Consider the following 16,703-nt stretch of genomic DNA (forward strand, 5'->3'; position numbering starts at 1 on the left):
GCTAACGAGATGCTAGCGGCGAAACCTGTTGAAATGTGTTTACTTTGACACTATAACAAATTGGAGTCAGCAACTCTCCTAACCCAGTCAAACATCAAGCACATGGTTGTTTGCCTGGTTTATTGCAGGTTAAATACAGGCAAGCTGGTCTCAGGTAGCGAAGTATAATGCAAGATAATCTGGGGTAAATCCAAAAAGAGCCCGGGTGCCCTAATGCTAGCGTGATATAGCAACTGTCACTCAAGGGTCGTTCGAAAGCCAATATTACATCACCTGGGCTCTTTTTGCCATGACAGAACCCCACCCTCAGGGAGGTAAGGAACGAGTTTGAGGGCGTTTCAGATTTCTGTTCAGTCCTATAAAATGATACAAAGTACAAATAATGAATTTCTTTAGTGCAGTTGTTTGTAAAAACAGAAGTTGAAAACCACATGAATTTAAGGACAAAAGGCAGAACATTGTGCAAGGTTAACATCTGTTAGCCTTCCTGAAGGAGCACTTGAGGATATAAAAAGAACACAAAAAACAGGAGCATAATTTCTCCCATTTTGATGTGCATCTTCAAGAGTTTATTTTTCTGGAATTGATCAAAGCGGTTCTGACAGTTTTGTGGGATAGTTCATAGTCTGGGTAGCTAAACACAAAGAAATACCTTTAAAACTAGAGCAGGTTGTTGCTCAAACTGGTCATTCTAGTGAGCATTGTCACCTTATACTGAACACTGGTTTGTACCACTAGGGGGAGCTCCAGAATCTGTTAATGACCGATCAATGTCAACTACAATTGATTAAAACAGGTGCGTAGATCCCATTTCGTTTGGGGGGGGGACAATACATGGCAACATTTCAGAGAGTAATTCCTGGTGGGGGACACACAGAAATTGCTGTCTGGCCTTATCGCCCGCTCTCTTTAATGCTGTCCTCATACTGCATTTGCTACCTTGCAGGACTAGACAGCTAGCTAACACAATATAGATGATGAATTTCACGTAGGGTGAGCAGATTTTAGCATGCTATACACTACCCCGCCCCCGCCTTTTTTTGCTCTCGAAAAGAGGACGTGTCTGGGTAAAAGAGGACGTCTTGTCACCCTTATTACTATATTATTCAAAATTATTTTTTTGTGTTTACAATGACTGTTGTGGGGGCCAACTTTATGGTGGGGGGGGGGGGACACGTGTCACGTCTCTTTCAGACACAATCATAGCCTTAGAATAAAAGAGAGGACTCACTCTTTCTCTTGGAGAACCACTCACTTCACAGTGAAGCAGAAATCCCAGAGGATCAGAGTGCAGTTGGACTCTGTAAAATCAACAGTGTCATTCTCTGACCCTAATAATAACACACATCTGCACACCTTCACAAACGTACACTGAGAGTGTTTCCATACTTTGACGACCCAACAGATCTCTGTATCCCTGGTTCACAGAGTATCTTACTTTTAATGGCCACTGTAAATAAAGAAGAGTTACCGGTAGTTCAGGTTAGCCTTTGGGTAATACAAATATAAATAAATATTGTTTGTGTAGCCAAAGACATCTTTATGCTTCTTTATGCAACTATGCTTAAGACTTTAAGATTTTTGTGCAAACTAGGCTACATAAAAATCTTTATCACATTGCTGGACGTTTTTTGAAATACGAGCTAACACTTTTTAAACAATCACAAATGTCAAAACGTTATGACTTATAAATGGTTTTCTGCATGTGAATTTTCTGCCTGCCATAGCTTGTGATTCAGATATCACTGTAATAGCTATTACACAACACTAGATGGCGCCAAATGTTCACATTTACATTTATTCATTTAGCAGACACTTTTATCCAAAGCGACTTACAAGAATGTATACACAGATATTCACTGGTGGCACACTGCACATCAGGAGCAATTAGGGGGTTCAGTGTCTTGCTCAAGGACAAGACAGGGAGCATCGAACTAGCAACCTTCAGATTACTAAACGGCTTCTCTACCTCCTGTACCACTGTCGCGCGCACACACACACACACACACACACACACACACACACACACACACACACACACACACACACACACACACACACACACACACACACACACACACACACACACACACACACACACACACACACACACACACACACACACACACACACACACACACACACACACACACACACACACACGCCACACACACGCCACACACACGCCACACACACACATTTACACATTTTCCATACTTATATAAGATATTTAGCACAAAATGTACAATGTATGCATAATCTTTGTACATTTGAATGCCTGAAGTGTGGCTGATTGTGCAGTATTAAGGGCACATGTCTATGACGTGTGGTATAGGCTACAGCAGCAGATCCGTGTGTTTAGAAGTGCTCAGTAGTTTGACTGATCAGCTGCACTGTAGGCATTATTAATGCGAATAGGTATGCTACTTTGTAACATACACACACACTGTGATCCTATAGAAACGCCTTGTGTGCTGATACCTATTACTTTGATTTTTGTATTAGCCTAATCAACTTGTTAGTTAAGTGTACGAGTATGAGATCAGCATTAAATAACTGCTGTCACGATATCTAACATGCAACTATGTGCTAGAAGTAGGTTACTGGGCCTAAAGCTAAACTAAAAAGTTGTCATATGTTGGCCATACAAAAATATCCCAAATTTCCCCTTACATTACCCGTTGAAAGGAAGTAGCGCTCCCTGGCGCTTCCTGTGCGCGAGCGCTCGTACAGCAGTGTGTGTAGAAAAGATGTAAAGATGGCGGAGCTGCAGATGCTCTTGGAGGAAGAAATTCCAGCAGGTCGGAGATCGTTGTTGGACAGTTTCACAAATCTCGAAAGAGTTGCTGAGTACTGCGAAAGTAACTATATACAGGTAAGAGATACTCATTCACGACTTACCAACCACAACATAGCATCTGCAGAGTGTGCGCGCGATGAATTGCACTTCGCGAACCACGGGGTACTGGCTGTGCTTTTCCCCTCTGATTTGGTGGAGTTGAGCATTGGCTACTCGTTACTCAGTAAGCCAGCTACTAGCAAAAGTAGCGGCTTTAATAACCTACTGTAAAGCACGGCTAACTTTTAAGCGTTGTAGTACAAAACTGTCTACAGGTTAAGGTACCACAGTCGTTTACAAACTACGTTATATGCAAGAGTGTAACTTTGCATATTATTCATCCACGATAATAGCCTATGTATTACATTTGTTTTGGTGGTCCCACTAAAGCTTGTTTTGGGGGTCGCTGGTACTTCAAGTTAAGTTGACAGGTCTTAATTTGTTAGTTTATACTTACGTTTTGAGGGACGTTGTCAGACAATCAATGTTGAGTTTGTTATATGATAACATGTTTGGTTTTAGTTGTGCATGCGAGAGACTGAATTCGCTGTAACGTTGGTCCTAAACCTGGTTAGCCAGCTAGCTAATAACAGTCTATAGTTGACTGTAGTAACGTCAGCTGGCTTCGTTGGTCAATAACTAGTAACTTACAGGTAAGACATTACATGGTAGCCTTAGCAAAACGTGTCAATTCAATCGTATTACATACGATAGGAAGGAACGAAAGCAAACAGGGTACGTTGCAGCGGACTGTAACCTACTGATATTTCAGGTTAATTTTTTTTTTTTTTTACAGTTAACGTAACATTAGGAATAGAGGTTAAACAGAGCTAATTTAACGTTGTGTAGCTTGATATGTATGAATTTCAACTACATTTCCTTCCTCTGACTGCAAGGATGCTGTAGTCATAATGCCTTAACTACTGCGTCTTACAATCAGCGAGCCTGTTCTGCAAGCACTAACATGCTGTGAAATTAACGAGTTAAGGAGATCTTAGTTTAATGACAAACATTCCTTTGCATAGCTGCTATTTACGGCTGTACCCATTTAACTAGAAGAAAAATATCGGGGATTTCAGTAGGAACGCAGTCTGATATCATGCGTAGCTGAACCTTTTACTTTTATTCCTGAACACGTTTTATCAGAAATTGTGAGGCAGACAGGTGATCTTTGCATCTTATCCGCATCACTTTGTCTCCGTAAACTCTGGCTAAATATGCCCGACCCCTCTCCTGCGTTGCGTTTACCTTCTCTTGTGCTGAGGGTAGCCTACCAGTGAATGCAGTCTAGAACTGACGTAGTGATTTGCAAACTGCGGAACATTTTTGTAACAGTCACACACCAGGGTTTCAGATCAGACCCCTGCTGCGTCTGGTCGGAACAACTGTGTTTTGGGTGCGTAATCAGCTTTGCACATGGGGACACCTGTTAGGCCAGCTCCACTGTGCCAAAGAGGGGGTTGGCAGCCAGGGATTCGCGGCATCTGGCTGCCTGCGGAGAGCTGCTCTCTCTCCGGCTCCACTTCGCGCCGGATCAGGGCAGGATCTGAGCTGAAGCCACCCGGTCGTCTGTGTCGTGACGCTCCTCGTCATCCAGGCCGTGTTTGGCTTTTCGACAGTTTTACATTCACCAATCACCACGTCCACCTGTTCATTCTTTTCACTAATGCTCTGTTATATTCCGAAACCGTGAAGCTTGTGGGAAACAGAGCTTCCAGCTGTTACTCACTTCAGAGAGGAGAGAGATGTAATGGACAGGCAGTTGTTAACAAAAAAAATAAAACATAAAAGTCAAAAAATCTCTAGAATTATATTTGACTGCAAGATGGGTCCAATTCAAATATAACTGGTTTAACATTCAAATGCATTGTGGTATTGTTCAGTTTTAAGGGGAAATTGTGTGGGGAAGAATGGTCCTGCCTGGCAGTATGTTATATGACACAGAAGGCACACATGGCGGTATGACTAAAGACTGCCCTTCAGGCTTCAGACTGTTGCTGTAACTGTTCATTTTTGGTGTGTGTGATGTTACTGAGATACTGTGTGTGTGTGTGTGTGTGTGTGCGTGTGCGTGTGCGTGTGCGTGTACGTGTCTGCGTGCGTGTGTGCAGTCGTGCACAAACTAGGAAGAAGGGTGGACTTACTTTAACTGAACTGTGTAGAAACAAAGGCAGTGACTACTGAGCAGCTTGATTCTGACTCACTAAAGGCCTATCCAACCGTGTGCGTGTGTGTGTGTGTGTGTGTGTTTGTGTGTGTGTGCGTACACAGACATGAGCTCTCAGGAGAACCCGTGTGTACGCACTTGCCTTGCCTTGTGTTGTGTGTGGATTTGTTTGTTTGTTTGTTTGATGGAGCCTTTCTCTTGGGACACTAATAGTAAACAGAACACGGTATGACATTTGGCTCTCAACTAGAACGGACTCAAGCACCGTTCCTCCTTCCTTATGACTTCCTGCTCGGCTGAGTTACCCAATGGGGTAATTTCCCATGGACACCATTTCATTTCATTATGCATTGTGTGCACATAATGTGCATTCACTGTTTGAATTTGTCCATCTTCAAGATTCACAGGCTTAATTTACTTTCTCTTTCATGGTTATAAATTTGAATGGCCATTCTCTCCATTGTGTTTCTGTGTTCATACCCCTCATCATTAGTAGTCAGCCCTACCCAGCAGAGAGACACTGGGTCCTAATTTCATTGACGAGCAACGAGCCAAGTCCACCGCACATGAACTGAAGCTAATTTGATAACTATCATTTTGCTAATTTTATGCCATTAGCAATTCTTAAGATGATCTGTTTTGAGCCTCATTCATATGTGCAAAAATAAATCCGATGTTAATCAGATATGTCACTGTCATCGGAACAGACAGATCGAATATTAATCCAAATCTGGCAATCTCACTGTCATCTAAACAGACAGATTGGGTATTCCCTGTCATTGTGACACACACATCATTGGAAATGCGATGATCTAATAATTTTCCTCATTTTAATGACGTGTAAAGTTACTCACAAGTGCACAACTGGTGAAATAAAAGATGCTTGCAGAGTCTGCCGGGTGTTTATGTTTATTTCAGTAACTAAACCATCTTGTACGCACGCGGGTTGTTTCAAGTGTAAACACCGGTATCGGATATGGGTCACTATGTTGGTTTCCAATTTAGAGAGCCTGGACTGTGTGCGAACACTGGTGTTTTTTGGCCACACACACACTCTGACGTCTCGATCACGGATTTCTAAAGGACCGTGAGGTTCTTAGGGATTTGTGAGTCGTCTGACGCACACGCACACACACACGCACACGCACACGCACACGCACACACACACTCTGATGTCACTCTATCATAAAGGACCGTGAGGTTCTGAGGGAGTCGTGAGTAATCCATAAGAACAAAAGCTGCTTCTCAGCGCAGAGCTGAATGAATGACTCAGGCAGTTACTATGTGGTGCTCGCATCAGGACCGCACTTAAGTGCTCCGTCACCAGAAAGGATTCAACACCTAAGTGCTCTGTCACCAGGCTCTCATAAATGTCCTAGGTGTCATTACAGCTGATGGAGTTCTACCTGAAAGGATTCAACGCTTTTTTTTTTTTTTTATGTGAACTATTTCAGCTGTCTTAATCTTGACTGTGAACCTTACCAGAGACAGGCCAGTGTCTAGACTGTTCTGCTGCTGTGTTCAACCAGCAGGTCCTAGCGATGATTTAACAGGGAATTACACATGGTCTTTGTGTGTGGAGGGATGTGTGGGGAGGCAGAGACAGAGACAGAAACTGGACGGGAGAAAGTAGCAAGCCAAGGAAGTAAGGAGGTGTGAATGTTAAAAGAAAGAAAGAGAGAGTGAGAGAGAGAAAGGAAGGAAGAAAGAAGGAGGGAAATAGGCCAAGAACCATAACTTTGTCTGAGCCTCTGGTGTCCCTGGGGCCCTTAACTACTGAGCTTCTGGTGTCCCTGGGGCCCTTAAAACTACTGCACCAGCAGGGCCCTGTGTCTGCAGTCCCAGCTTTAAATGTTAAGACCTTCAGAAGGACTGTGAACTGAACGTTAGCGGTAGTAGTAATAGTAGCAATAATGGTAGCCGTAATGGTAGCAGCAGCAGCAGCATCAGCAGCAATTTGCAACAATAGTAGTAGCATTAACACACACACACACACACACACACACACACACACACACACACACACACACACACACATGTTAACACATTAACACATGCAGAAACACTCACTCACTCACTTTTTACACACACACGTCACACGCACACACACAAATGTTCAATTACAGTAACCCAAGCGTCTGAGGGGGACAGGAGAGCCGCTGTGGCACACGCACCCGCACACAAACACACACACACACACACACACACACACACACACACATAGCTGTTGCTGAGCCCTCTGGGACTGCTGACGTGGAGGAACTGCTGGAGGACCTCCAAGCCCACGGACTCTTCCATCTCATTTAACACCCACACACACCCACACACACCACACAAAGGACACTTACAGTATATCTAATTTAACACACAGGAACAGTATGGAGAAGGAGGCACAGGGGTGGATGTGTTTCTCTCTCTCACACACACACACACACACACACACACACACACACACACACACACAATCATGCTGAGGAGATGTAGTTAACAAGCATGCATAGCCTGCATTTTACAGTGTACAATTTCTCCCTGCATCTCTACGAGTGGTCTGCCCTCTTTCACAGCTGGAGCAGAGGAGCATGTAATAAAAGTCTGTTGAAGTATCAGTAGTAGCAGCAGTAGTAGAAGTAGTAGTAGTAGTAGTAGCACTAGTAGTTGTAGTAGTAGTAGAAGCAGCAGTAGCATTAATAGTAGTTGTGGTGGTGGTGGTGGCGGCAGCAGTATCTAATAAAAGTCTAGTTGCTTCTGTCTAATTGAAAGGGTCAATAAAAATCAACCGGTGGCATTAGCAGTGGTGGTGTAGGGTTGTGAAATGCTGCTGGTGTGTATTAATAAGTTACCCTGTTGTGTGGGGTGTGTGTGAGTGTCGATGTCGGCTGTGTTCGTGGTCTGGAGGGGAGTATGATGGAAATGAGACTCACACAACAGCACTTCAACACAGAATTCATTACAGAATTCATTACAGGGGAGACAGCAATGTGTGTCCAATATGTGTGTTCATTTGTGTGTGCAATGTGTGTGTTCAATGTGTGTGTTCATTTGTGTGTTCATTTGTGCTAAAATATTGAATGGGTGTCTCTCAGGCAGTGTGATAGCAGTGAGACTCACACACTTGAATTTCATTACTGCTGGGGAGATGTAGGTAAACAGTTTTTGAGGGGGTGGACGGTGGTGGGGCAGTGTGTGTGTGTGTGTGTGTGTGGTGTGTGTGTGTGTGTGTATTATACTTACAGTCGAAGCACGCTTAACCATATCAGTCCTGAGAGTTTGGACAGGCTCGTACAAACATGCAGGGGCCTTAAATCTGACTGCTAATGAATTTGTGACGTCATTAATCTTATTCATGGAGGCGGAACAATGGGGGTATATCTGGCCCTGGCGGCACACACACACACACTCTCTCACACATTCATGCACGCATACAGATTCACGCACACACACACACACACACACTCTCACACACCTGACAGTAAGCAGTGAGTCTTGGTGAATGACCTCTAATGGTGTCTTCTGCACTTCACCTTTACTTCTTACTGACACACACTGACACACACTGCTGCATGTGTCTGTTCTGCACTTCACTTTTACTTCTCTCTCCTTCCTCCTGTTGCTTTTTATATTTCCTCGATCTCTGTGTGTTTGTGTGTAGTGTGTGTGTGTGTGAGAGAGAGAAAGAATACACCATTTTCCTTGCATCTTCAACACCGTTTTATCATTAGTTGATGATCCAGGCATGTTTTTTGGAGGAAAACCAAAATAGTAACAGAACAAAAGCTTGTCGGTAATCGATGCGATCCGCCATCTTGCTTCTACTGTTTGTTTCTGTTGGGTAGCACCCTGTATGTCTGCCCCTTACCCAGAAGTGTCTGTGTGTGGGTTTTTCCTCATTCCCCTTTTCTTTGTAATAGACCCAGTTTATGCAAATGTCCTGTGCGGGTCACATCCTGCGGTGGGAGCTGCTTGCCCCAACTGAACATGAAATAATGTTGAGGTTTAAAAAGTTGAGGTGGAAAATGGAGAGGAATGCATCATAATCCGTCATGAATGCACCAGGATAAAGGTATATGTTCATATGCAGGTCTAAGAACACAGCGACGAGTGTGAGGTACTGCGTTGTTGGTATGTGCTTGAGAAGTGTGTGTGTTTTTGTGTGTGTGTGTGGGTTAAAGTGAGCTACAAGACTGGTAGGAATTGAACTACTGAATCTGTCTGTTCTGTTCTGTTCTGTTCTGCGTTAGGTCCGGTTCTGTTGGACGTGTGTTGTACCAATCTGGTGCCCAGGCAGAGTTGGCATGCTAGAGAGCCCACTCACACCGTCTGTTACCCTGGAGTCAGTCCTCTCTCTACCTCTCTCTATCTCTCTCCCTCTCTCGTTCTTTCTGGCTCTCCCCCTCTCTCTCTCTCTTTCTGTCTCATGCTGTTCATCTGTCCCTCATCATCTCTCTCTCTCTCTCTTTCTGTCTAATGCTGTTCATGGGGGTGGGGGTGAGGGGAGCGAGGGAGCCACAGTGAAAGAGGGGAAAAGGAGTACATGGGAAGGGAAAGAAAAAAAATGGGGATAAGGAGAGAGCCGGAAAGAGAGAATAAACGAAAGAAGGAGTTTTAGGGGTTAGGGTCGCACAGAAAGAGGAGAGAGTTAAAGGAAGAGGAAGAGAGAGAGGGAGAAGACAGGTACAGAGATAATTAATTTAAAAATGTGAGGTCACAGAGAAAGAGGTGAAAAGACAGACAGACAGAGGGAGAAAAAGATACAGAAGGAAAGATGTTAAGGGAGCGAATGAGAGCAGAAAGAGAGAGAGAGGGAGTGTGTGTGTGTGTGTGTGTGTGTGTGTGAGTGTGTGTATGTGTGTGTGTGTGCTCCACAGCTGGTAGTGTTTAGCTCCTGCTGAAGCTTCCTTCAGGTAATTGGAAGCAGCCCCATTGCTGCTCAGGCTGTGGAAAACGCTGGAGATGCCACTCCAGCATCGGCCAATGGCAGCAAGGGTGGGGGATGGCGGGGAGGGCGGGGAGGGCGTGGTCCACTGTTTGTTTGAGTGGGTTGTCATGGAGACGGCATGTGGACTTAGCAGTTTTTCTCAGAGGTGTCTGCTTTTCTCTGCTGATGTTGAGAGACGGATCTGATCTTTGCTTGTTTGTGGATGACGGGAGGGGGAAGAGGTTGAGGAGAAGGAGGAGGAGGAGGAGGAGGAGGAGTAGGGATGATTGAAATGCAGCTTGATCTCAGTGCTGTGGTGCCTCATGGGCCGTGTCATGGCAACATGTAGGGCTGCAGCTGGGGGAGAGGCTAAGAGAACAGGCTTCATCTGGACTGCATCCATTTGAGTGAGAAGCCACCTGAGCTGTGTGTGTGTGTGTCTGAATGTGAGTTCCTCTCATCCTCTCATGAATCACCATTCCTCCTGTTATCACGTAACTTCCGGAGAAATCTCCTGACTCCTGGCCGAGTCTGGTTTTGCTGTCTGATGGCAAGTGGCACACACACACACACACACACACTCCTGCACCATGGCAAAAGGCCCTGTGTTGTCTTGTCAGTTGTGAAGCTGTGTGTCTTTGTAGCTTTGGAATGGAAAGTGCTGAAATAGGCACAGGCACAGGCACAGGCACAGGCACAGGCACAGGCACAGGCACAGGCACAGGCACAGGCACAGGCACAGGCACAGGCACAGGCACAGGCACAGGCACAGGCACAGGCACACATTTCCCAGTAAGGGTTCTCCTGCCCCTTGTTTCTGATGTCTTTCTGGTTAGATTGAGGGAGTCATCTTCAACATCATCATCTTAACCCTGTAGGTTGTGTGTCTGTCTCCATGTGTGTGAGTGAGTGATGGGTTTAGTTGGGCTCTAAGTGGTAAGGTCACCCTGGCAGTGTTTGAGTAGTGGGAGTTAGAGCAGGGCCTTATAAGGTGAGGGTGGCAGACTTCTCCAGACCAGGGCAGTGTGTGTGTGTGTGTGTGTGTGTGTGTGTGTGTGTGTGTGTGTGTGTGTGTGTGTGTGCGTGTGCGTGCTTAGAGGAGACACTCTTAATGCGAGCCGGGGGACCAGGCCCAACGGATTTAACATGGGAAATACACACACACACACAGTCCCTCTGCCAACTTAATGTAGGATAAGCCTATAGGTGAGGAGGTGAGAAAGTTCCAGTACTTTTGTGGCTTGCCTCAGATTCTCTCACCGTTTGTGAAATGAAAATACTGCAGCTTTGTGTGTATGTGTGTGCACGTGTGTATTGCAGTGATGCGTCAGTCATAAAGGGATTTTGGAGAAGTATCTTATCGTGCATTATGGCCTGTTGGTTCACTGTGGCTCACTGAGTCAGTTCAGGGCTGCAGAAGTCAAACAAACCAACAAACAAACATGATAAGTCCGCACTGAACCGACAGAAGCATGTGTGCCCTTTGACCCTTTGACCTCCTGTTTCATCTTCGACCCCCTTGTGTGGCTGCTCTGTGGTGAAACTCGTGGCATTCAAGGTATTAACAGTCCACTGGCTTTGTTCCCTGTTGGATACCCTTTCTGTGTGTCTCTCTCTCTGGTCTTCAGGCTCCGTGTGTGTGTGTGTGTGTGTGTGTGTGGTCTTCAGGCTCCTCGTGTGTGTGTGTGTGTCTCTCTCTCTGGTCCTCAGGCTCCTCGTGTGTGTGTGTCTCTCTCGCTGGTCTTCAGGCTCCTTGTGTGTGTGTGTGTGTGTGTGTGTGTGTGTGTGTGTGTGTGTCTCTCTGGTCTTCAGGCCCCTTGTGTGGGCCTTGCCCAGGGACCCTTCCACAGGGGTGTGCCAGCCGGAATCCATCTCTGGGCACTCCATAGCAGACAGGCCAGACAAGAGAACAGGACCCAGAGGGGGGGGGGGGGGGGGGGGGGGTGTGTGTGTGTGTGTGTGTGTGTGTGTGTGTGTGTGTGTGTGTGTGTGTGTGTGTGTGTGTGTGTGTGTGTGTGTGTGTGTGTGTGTGTGTGTGTGTGTGTGTGTGTGTGTGTGTGTGTGTGTGTGTGTGTGTGTGTGTGTGTGTGTGTGTGTGTGTGTGTGTGTGTGTGTGTGCGCGCGTGCGCGCGCGTTGGCTTGTTCTGACTAAAGATAGTTCCTCCTCCAGGTCTGTCGTCTTGTTCTTGGCTCTGCCTCTCTATCGTTTCTCCATCTATCTTCATCTCTCCCCTCTCTCTATCTCTCTCTCTCTCCCATCTCTCTCTTTCTTTCTCCTCTCTCTCTTTCTCTCTCTTCTCTCTCGCTCACTTACTCTCTCTCCTCCCACTCCCTCCTCTCTCTCCATCTTTGTCTTACTAATCTATTTCCCCCCCCTCTCTATGTCTCCCTGTCTCTGTCCCTCCCTGTCTGTTTCTATCTCTTACTCTTTCTCTGTCCCCCCTGTCTCTCACACACTCACATACAGCACACACACACATACATGCACACACACACACACTCTTTCTCACTCTCTCTCTCCCTCCTCTCGCTCTCTCTCTCTCTCTTCATCTTCATGTCTTACTAATCTATTTCCCCCTCTCTCTTTCCTACACACTCTCTCTCGCTCTCGCTCTCTCTCTCTCTCTCTCTCTCTCTCTCTCTCTCTCTCTCTCGTTTGAAGTCCAAGATCATAAGTCAGAGAGGTGAGGTGACAGGGGGTGATGTCACAGGCAGGAAGTGAAGGTGAGTTCATCATGTTCCTGCCAACACACAGTAAAGAAGGGAGATTGACTGCAGGGCTGTGACTGTGTGTGTGTGTGTGTGTGTGTGTGTGTGTCTGTGTGTGTGTGTGTGTGTGTGTGTGTGTGTGTGACAAAAGTGTCACATCTGTGAGGTTGTTAGCAATTCAGTACCTGTGCTGTGGATCACCTGCAGTTTCTATTACAAGAGAGAGAAAGTGACAAAGCGGAGAGAGGGAGAGAGAACACTCCTACCCAACTAGGTCAGATTAAGAGCACCACTCCACACACACACACACACCCTCACACACACCCCTCGGCCAGACGTGCTCATAGGGGGTGTGCTGTAGTGGAACATTGGGCTGTCTGCACAAATAACTCTCTCGGGCCATTTGACTTTATTCTCTCTCTCTCTCTCTCACCCTTACCAACACACAATGCCCTATGTAATATATCATTAACAACCCCCACAGACACACACATTCACTTTCATACACCCACACTCACACACGCACATTTACTTGCATACAGTACACACATGCACAGAGATGCTGTTGTGATGCTCCTTTGGAAGTTCATGTTTCAGTGATGGCATTCTCCAGGACAGTAGAGTGTGTTCTCTTCTCACAAGATGAGGCAACACACACACACACACACACACACACACACACACACACACACACGTGCTCACACACGTGCACACACACACACGTGCACACACACACACACGTGCACACACACACACCGGCACACACACGTGCACACTAGAGATGCGCGGTTAGCGGTTGCACCCGCGGACTCCGCGGTTAAACCGCGGATCGGGCGGGTGACGTGACAAAAAATTATATTTTAATTAAATTCGGGCGGGTGGCGGTTTACCCAACGAAATTCAAAATATATACACATTGTTAAATGTCGTTACCTACATCCAAGCACATTTTCAAATAATCAAATTCTCATCAGGCAGTAAATTGGCCTTGTTCCGTGTATGCATACAAAGCAAACAAAGGAAGCAAAAAAGTTTAAATTAAGTGATGATCCCTATCATGTCGCGTCTCTTTGCAACGCCGCAAACCTGCAAGCTATGGGTCAGCTGTCAGTATTGGAAGAAGCCTTAACGTGTCGTAGATGAAGCTGCCTGGGTTATTTTGTTTCGTTAGGCTATTAGTTATATTCTAAAACAGCCAGTCATTGTAGCCTACCACTCGTGGAATAAGGAATTTCAAAGAGATGATGGAGTGATTTGACTCAGAAGTGACATTGGGCATTGGCAGCGCGAGATGAACAAGTTAAACTTCTAGCTCAGTAACTTCACCAGCTAAGAAAGAAGGTAAGAAAAATAGTCGGAAAACTTTGATTTGCAAGGCAAGCAGGCAAGTGTTGGGGTTGTTACAGTATAAAGCCTACAATGCGGTGAAATTTCGTAATTAATAGACTCTGCGTTTCCTTCTAAACTAAAAACAGTAGGCTATATTACCATATTAAAATGGTGTACCAAATTGCGTTTTATTACAATGATAAAAAAGTGTAGGCCTACTAGCCTATGGTAAGGTCAGGTTTGCCGATGTGCTTGGCTATTTTAAAGTTTCTCCCATGTGCATCGATCGGAGACAGACGTCACTTCACTGATAATATTCTGGGGATAGGCTACAACATAGCCAATAGGCTTTCATACTAGGGGCTTTATCCTTTAAATATCTTTGCGGCATTGGATCAGTCTCCTTTCAAGAACAGGCAAGAACTTTCTATCCTCGCGTCACAGCGCCTATACCTAAAAACAACAGGCGGATGGCGGGCGGGTGCGGTTTTGAAAATTGGTCAAAAAAATTGGTGCGGATGGATAGCGGACGGATCATGCGTTTTGTGATGCGGTTGCGGATGAAATAATAGCCCATCCGCGCATCTCTAGTGCACACACACACGTGCACACACACACACCGACACACAGACACCGACACACAGACACACGACACACAGACACGACAAACGCACCGACACACAACGACACTTACTCACTCACTCACTCACACACACACACACACACACACACACACACACTCTCGACATTAATAGTTGATGCTTACTGGGCCAGGCGGCATCCTGTACACAGCCATCAGCAGCAGTAGTACAGATGGAATCCCAGTGTTCCAGAACTGCCAGCTCCAGCCTCTCGTCGTTCCCAGTGTTCCATGAGTAGAGACAGGGGGCTGGACTGTTCTTGGAATTGGAGGGAAATTTGCATACGGACAGGGTGTGTGTGTCTGTGTGTGTCTGTGTGTGTGTCAGTGAGAGAGAGTGAGGGAGAGAGTGAGAGAGTGAGTGAGAGAGTGAGAGAGTGAGAGAGTGAGAGAGTGAGTGAGAGAGTGAGAGAGAGAGTGAGTGAGAGAGAGAGTGAGAGTGAGTGAGCGAGTGAGAGAGCAAATTCACCTACTGTTCATCCCTGGGAAGCAGTGTGGTGGACTACGCAATATCTGATTTAGACCCAAGGCAAATTAACAACTTCATGGTGATGCCACAGCTGCCTTTGTCTGACCATAGCCACATTACTATCAGTCTTAAAAAATCCTAACAGCCTTCAACCAAAAACAATACCAGCCTTACACCCACTCCCTGCAAAATATGCATGGAGTAATGAAAATTCAGAACAATACACAACGCAACTAAACTCCATCCAAGTTAAAAATATGATTTACTCCTTCCTTTTCACCAAATTTGAAAACAGCAGGGAGGACATCAATTTAGCAGCCGAGCAAATGACAGAAATACTATTAACTGCAGCTAAAAGGTCATTAAAAAAAGTCAAACAGACCACTACCAAAAACAAGAATTCAAACAAAAACAAATGGTTCGACAAAGACTGTAAAAAATTGCGAAAAGAAGTGAGACTAAGTTCAAACAATAAACACAGAAATCCTGCAAATGAAGAAATTCGAACACAATATCTTAACCCTTCAGAAATACAAATTGCTTCTAAGACACAAAAAAAAGGACCATATACATGCCCAACTTAAAGAAATGGAGGACGCATTAGATCATAACTCCTTCTGGGAACACTGGAATAAGTTTGATAAAACTAAAAAAGAAAAAGTCATCCCATTAGTTGATGGTAGAAAATGGACAGAACATTTTGCAAAATTGTACAAAAAGGGTAACTTAAATTCTGAGCAAAAAACCTTATAATCTCAGTTAGGAAAACTTGAAGAGACAGAAAAGGACAGGCTAAATCAATTAGATACCACTATAACATCATCAGAATTGACTAAAAACTATAGAGGCATCTCACAGGGAAGCAATTTAGGGAAATTATTCTGTGGCATCCTGAACAACAGAATAACAACATTTATCCAGAACAATAATATAATAAATTATTCCCAGATAGGCTTTTCTCAAAACAACAGAACAACTGACCATATATACACCTTGCACACACTCATAGAGGAACACTGTACAAAATGTTAAAAAAGGTAAAATATTTGGCTGCTTCATTGACTTTAGCAAAGCTTTCGACTCAGTATGGCATGACGGACTTATGTTGAAGTTAATTGATAGTGGAATTGGGGGCAAAACGTATGACATCATCAAAGATATGTATAAAGACAATAAATGCTGTGTAAAAATTCACAACGGACTAACAGATTATTTTGATCAGACAAAAGGAGTTCGACAAGGCTGTTGCTTAAGTCCAACCTTATTCAATATATATGGTTTGGCCACAACAATTGAAAGATCTTCATCCCAAGGTCTTAAACTTTTACACAAAGAAATTAAATGCCTGCTTTTTGCCGACGATCTCCTCCTACTCTCCCCTAGTGCAGAGGCGCTTCAGGAAAGTCTAAATATTGTAAACAAATACAGTCTTACATGGGCCCTTCCAATTAACCTGGATAAATCAAAAATCATTGTATTCCAAAAAAGACACTCAAAACACATTAATAATTACAGCTTCACAGTAGGCGAAGAAAAACTGGAACAAGTTAAAAAATATTGTTACTTAGGACTAATGATTTCTTCAACTGGACTTTTTGATGGAGCAATAACTGATCTAACGGAAAAGGCAAGAAA

The 16,703-nt window shown here is 44.8% G+C and overlaps 1 protein-coding gene across 3 annotated transcripts in view; it reads left to right on the forward strand.

The window, feature by feature from the left end:
- Nucleotides 1-2,752: 2,752 nt before the first annotated feature.
- abi2a (abl-interactor 2a) overlaps nt 2,753-16,703 on the forward strand; it is a gene marked incomplete at its 5' end in the record, with an annotated part of 66,821 nt that continues 52,870 nt past the window's right edge. For 2 of the 3 annotated variants that reach the window (XM_080839310.1, XM_080839309.1), the window contains one exon: nt 2,759-2,875. In XM_080839310.1, coding sequence (XP_080695436.1) covers nt 2,759-2,875 — 117 coding nt within the window. Of the gene's footprint in view, nt 2,876-16,703 lie in introns of all 3 variants that reach the window. The other variant, XM_080839311.1, reaches the window with a different exon arrangement.

The sequence above is a fragment of the Sprattus sprattus genome (assembly GCF_963457725.1).
Source record: "Sprattus sprattus genome assembly, chromosome: 5".
Classification (NCBI taxonomy): Eukaryota; Metazoa; Chordata; class Actinopteri; order Clupeiformes; family Clupeidae; genus Sprattus; species Sprattus sprattus.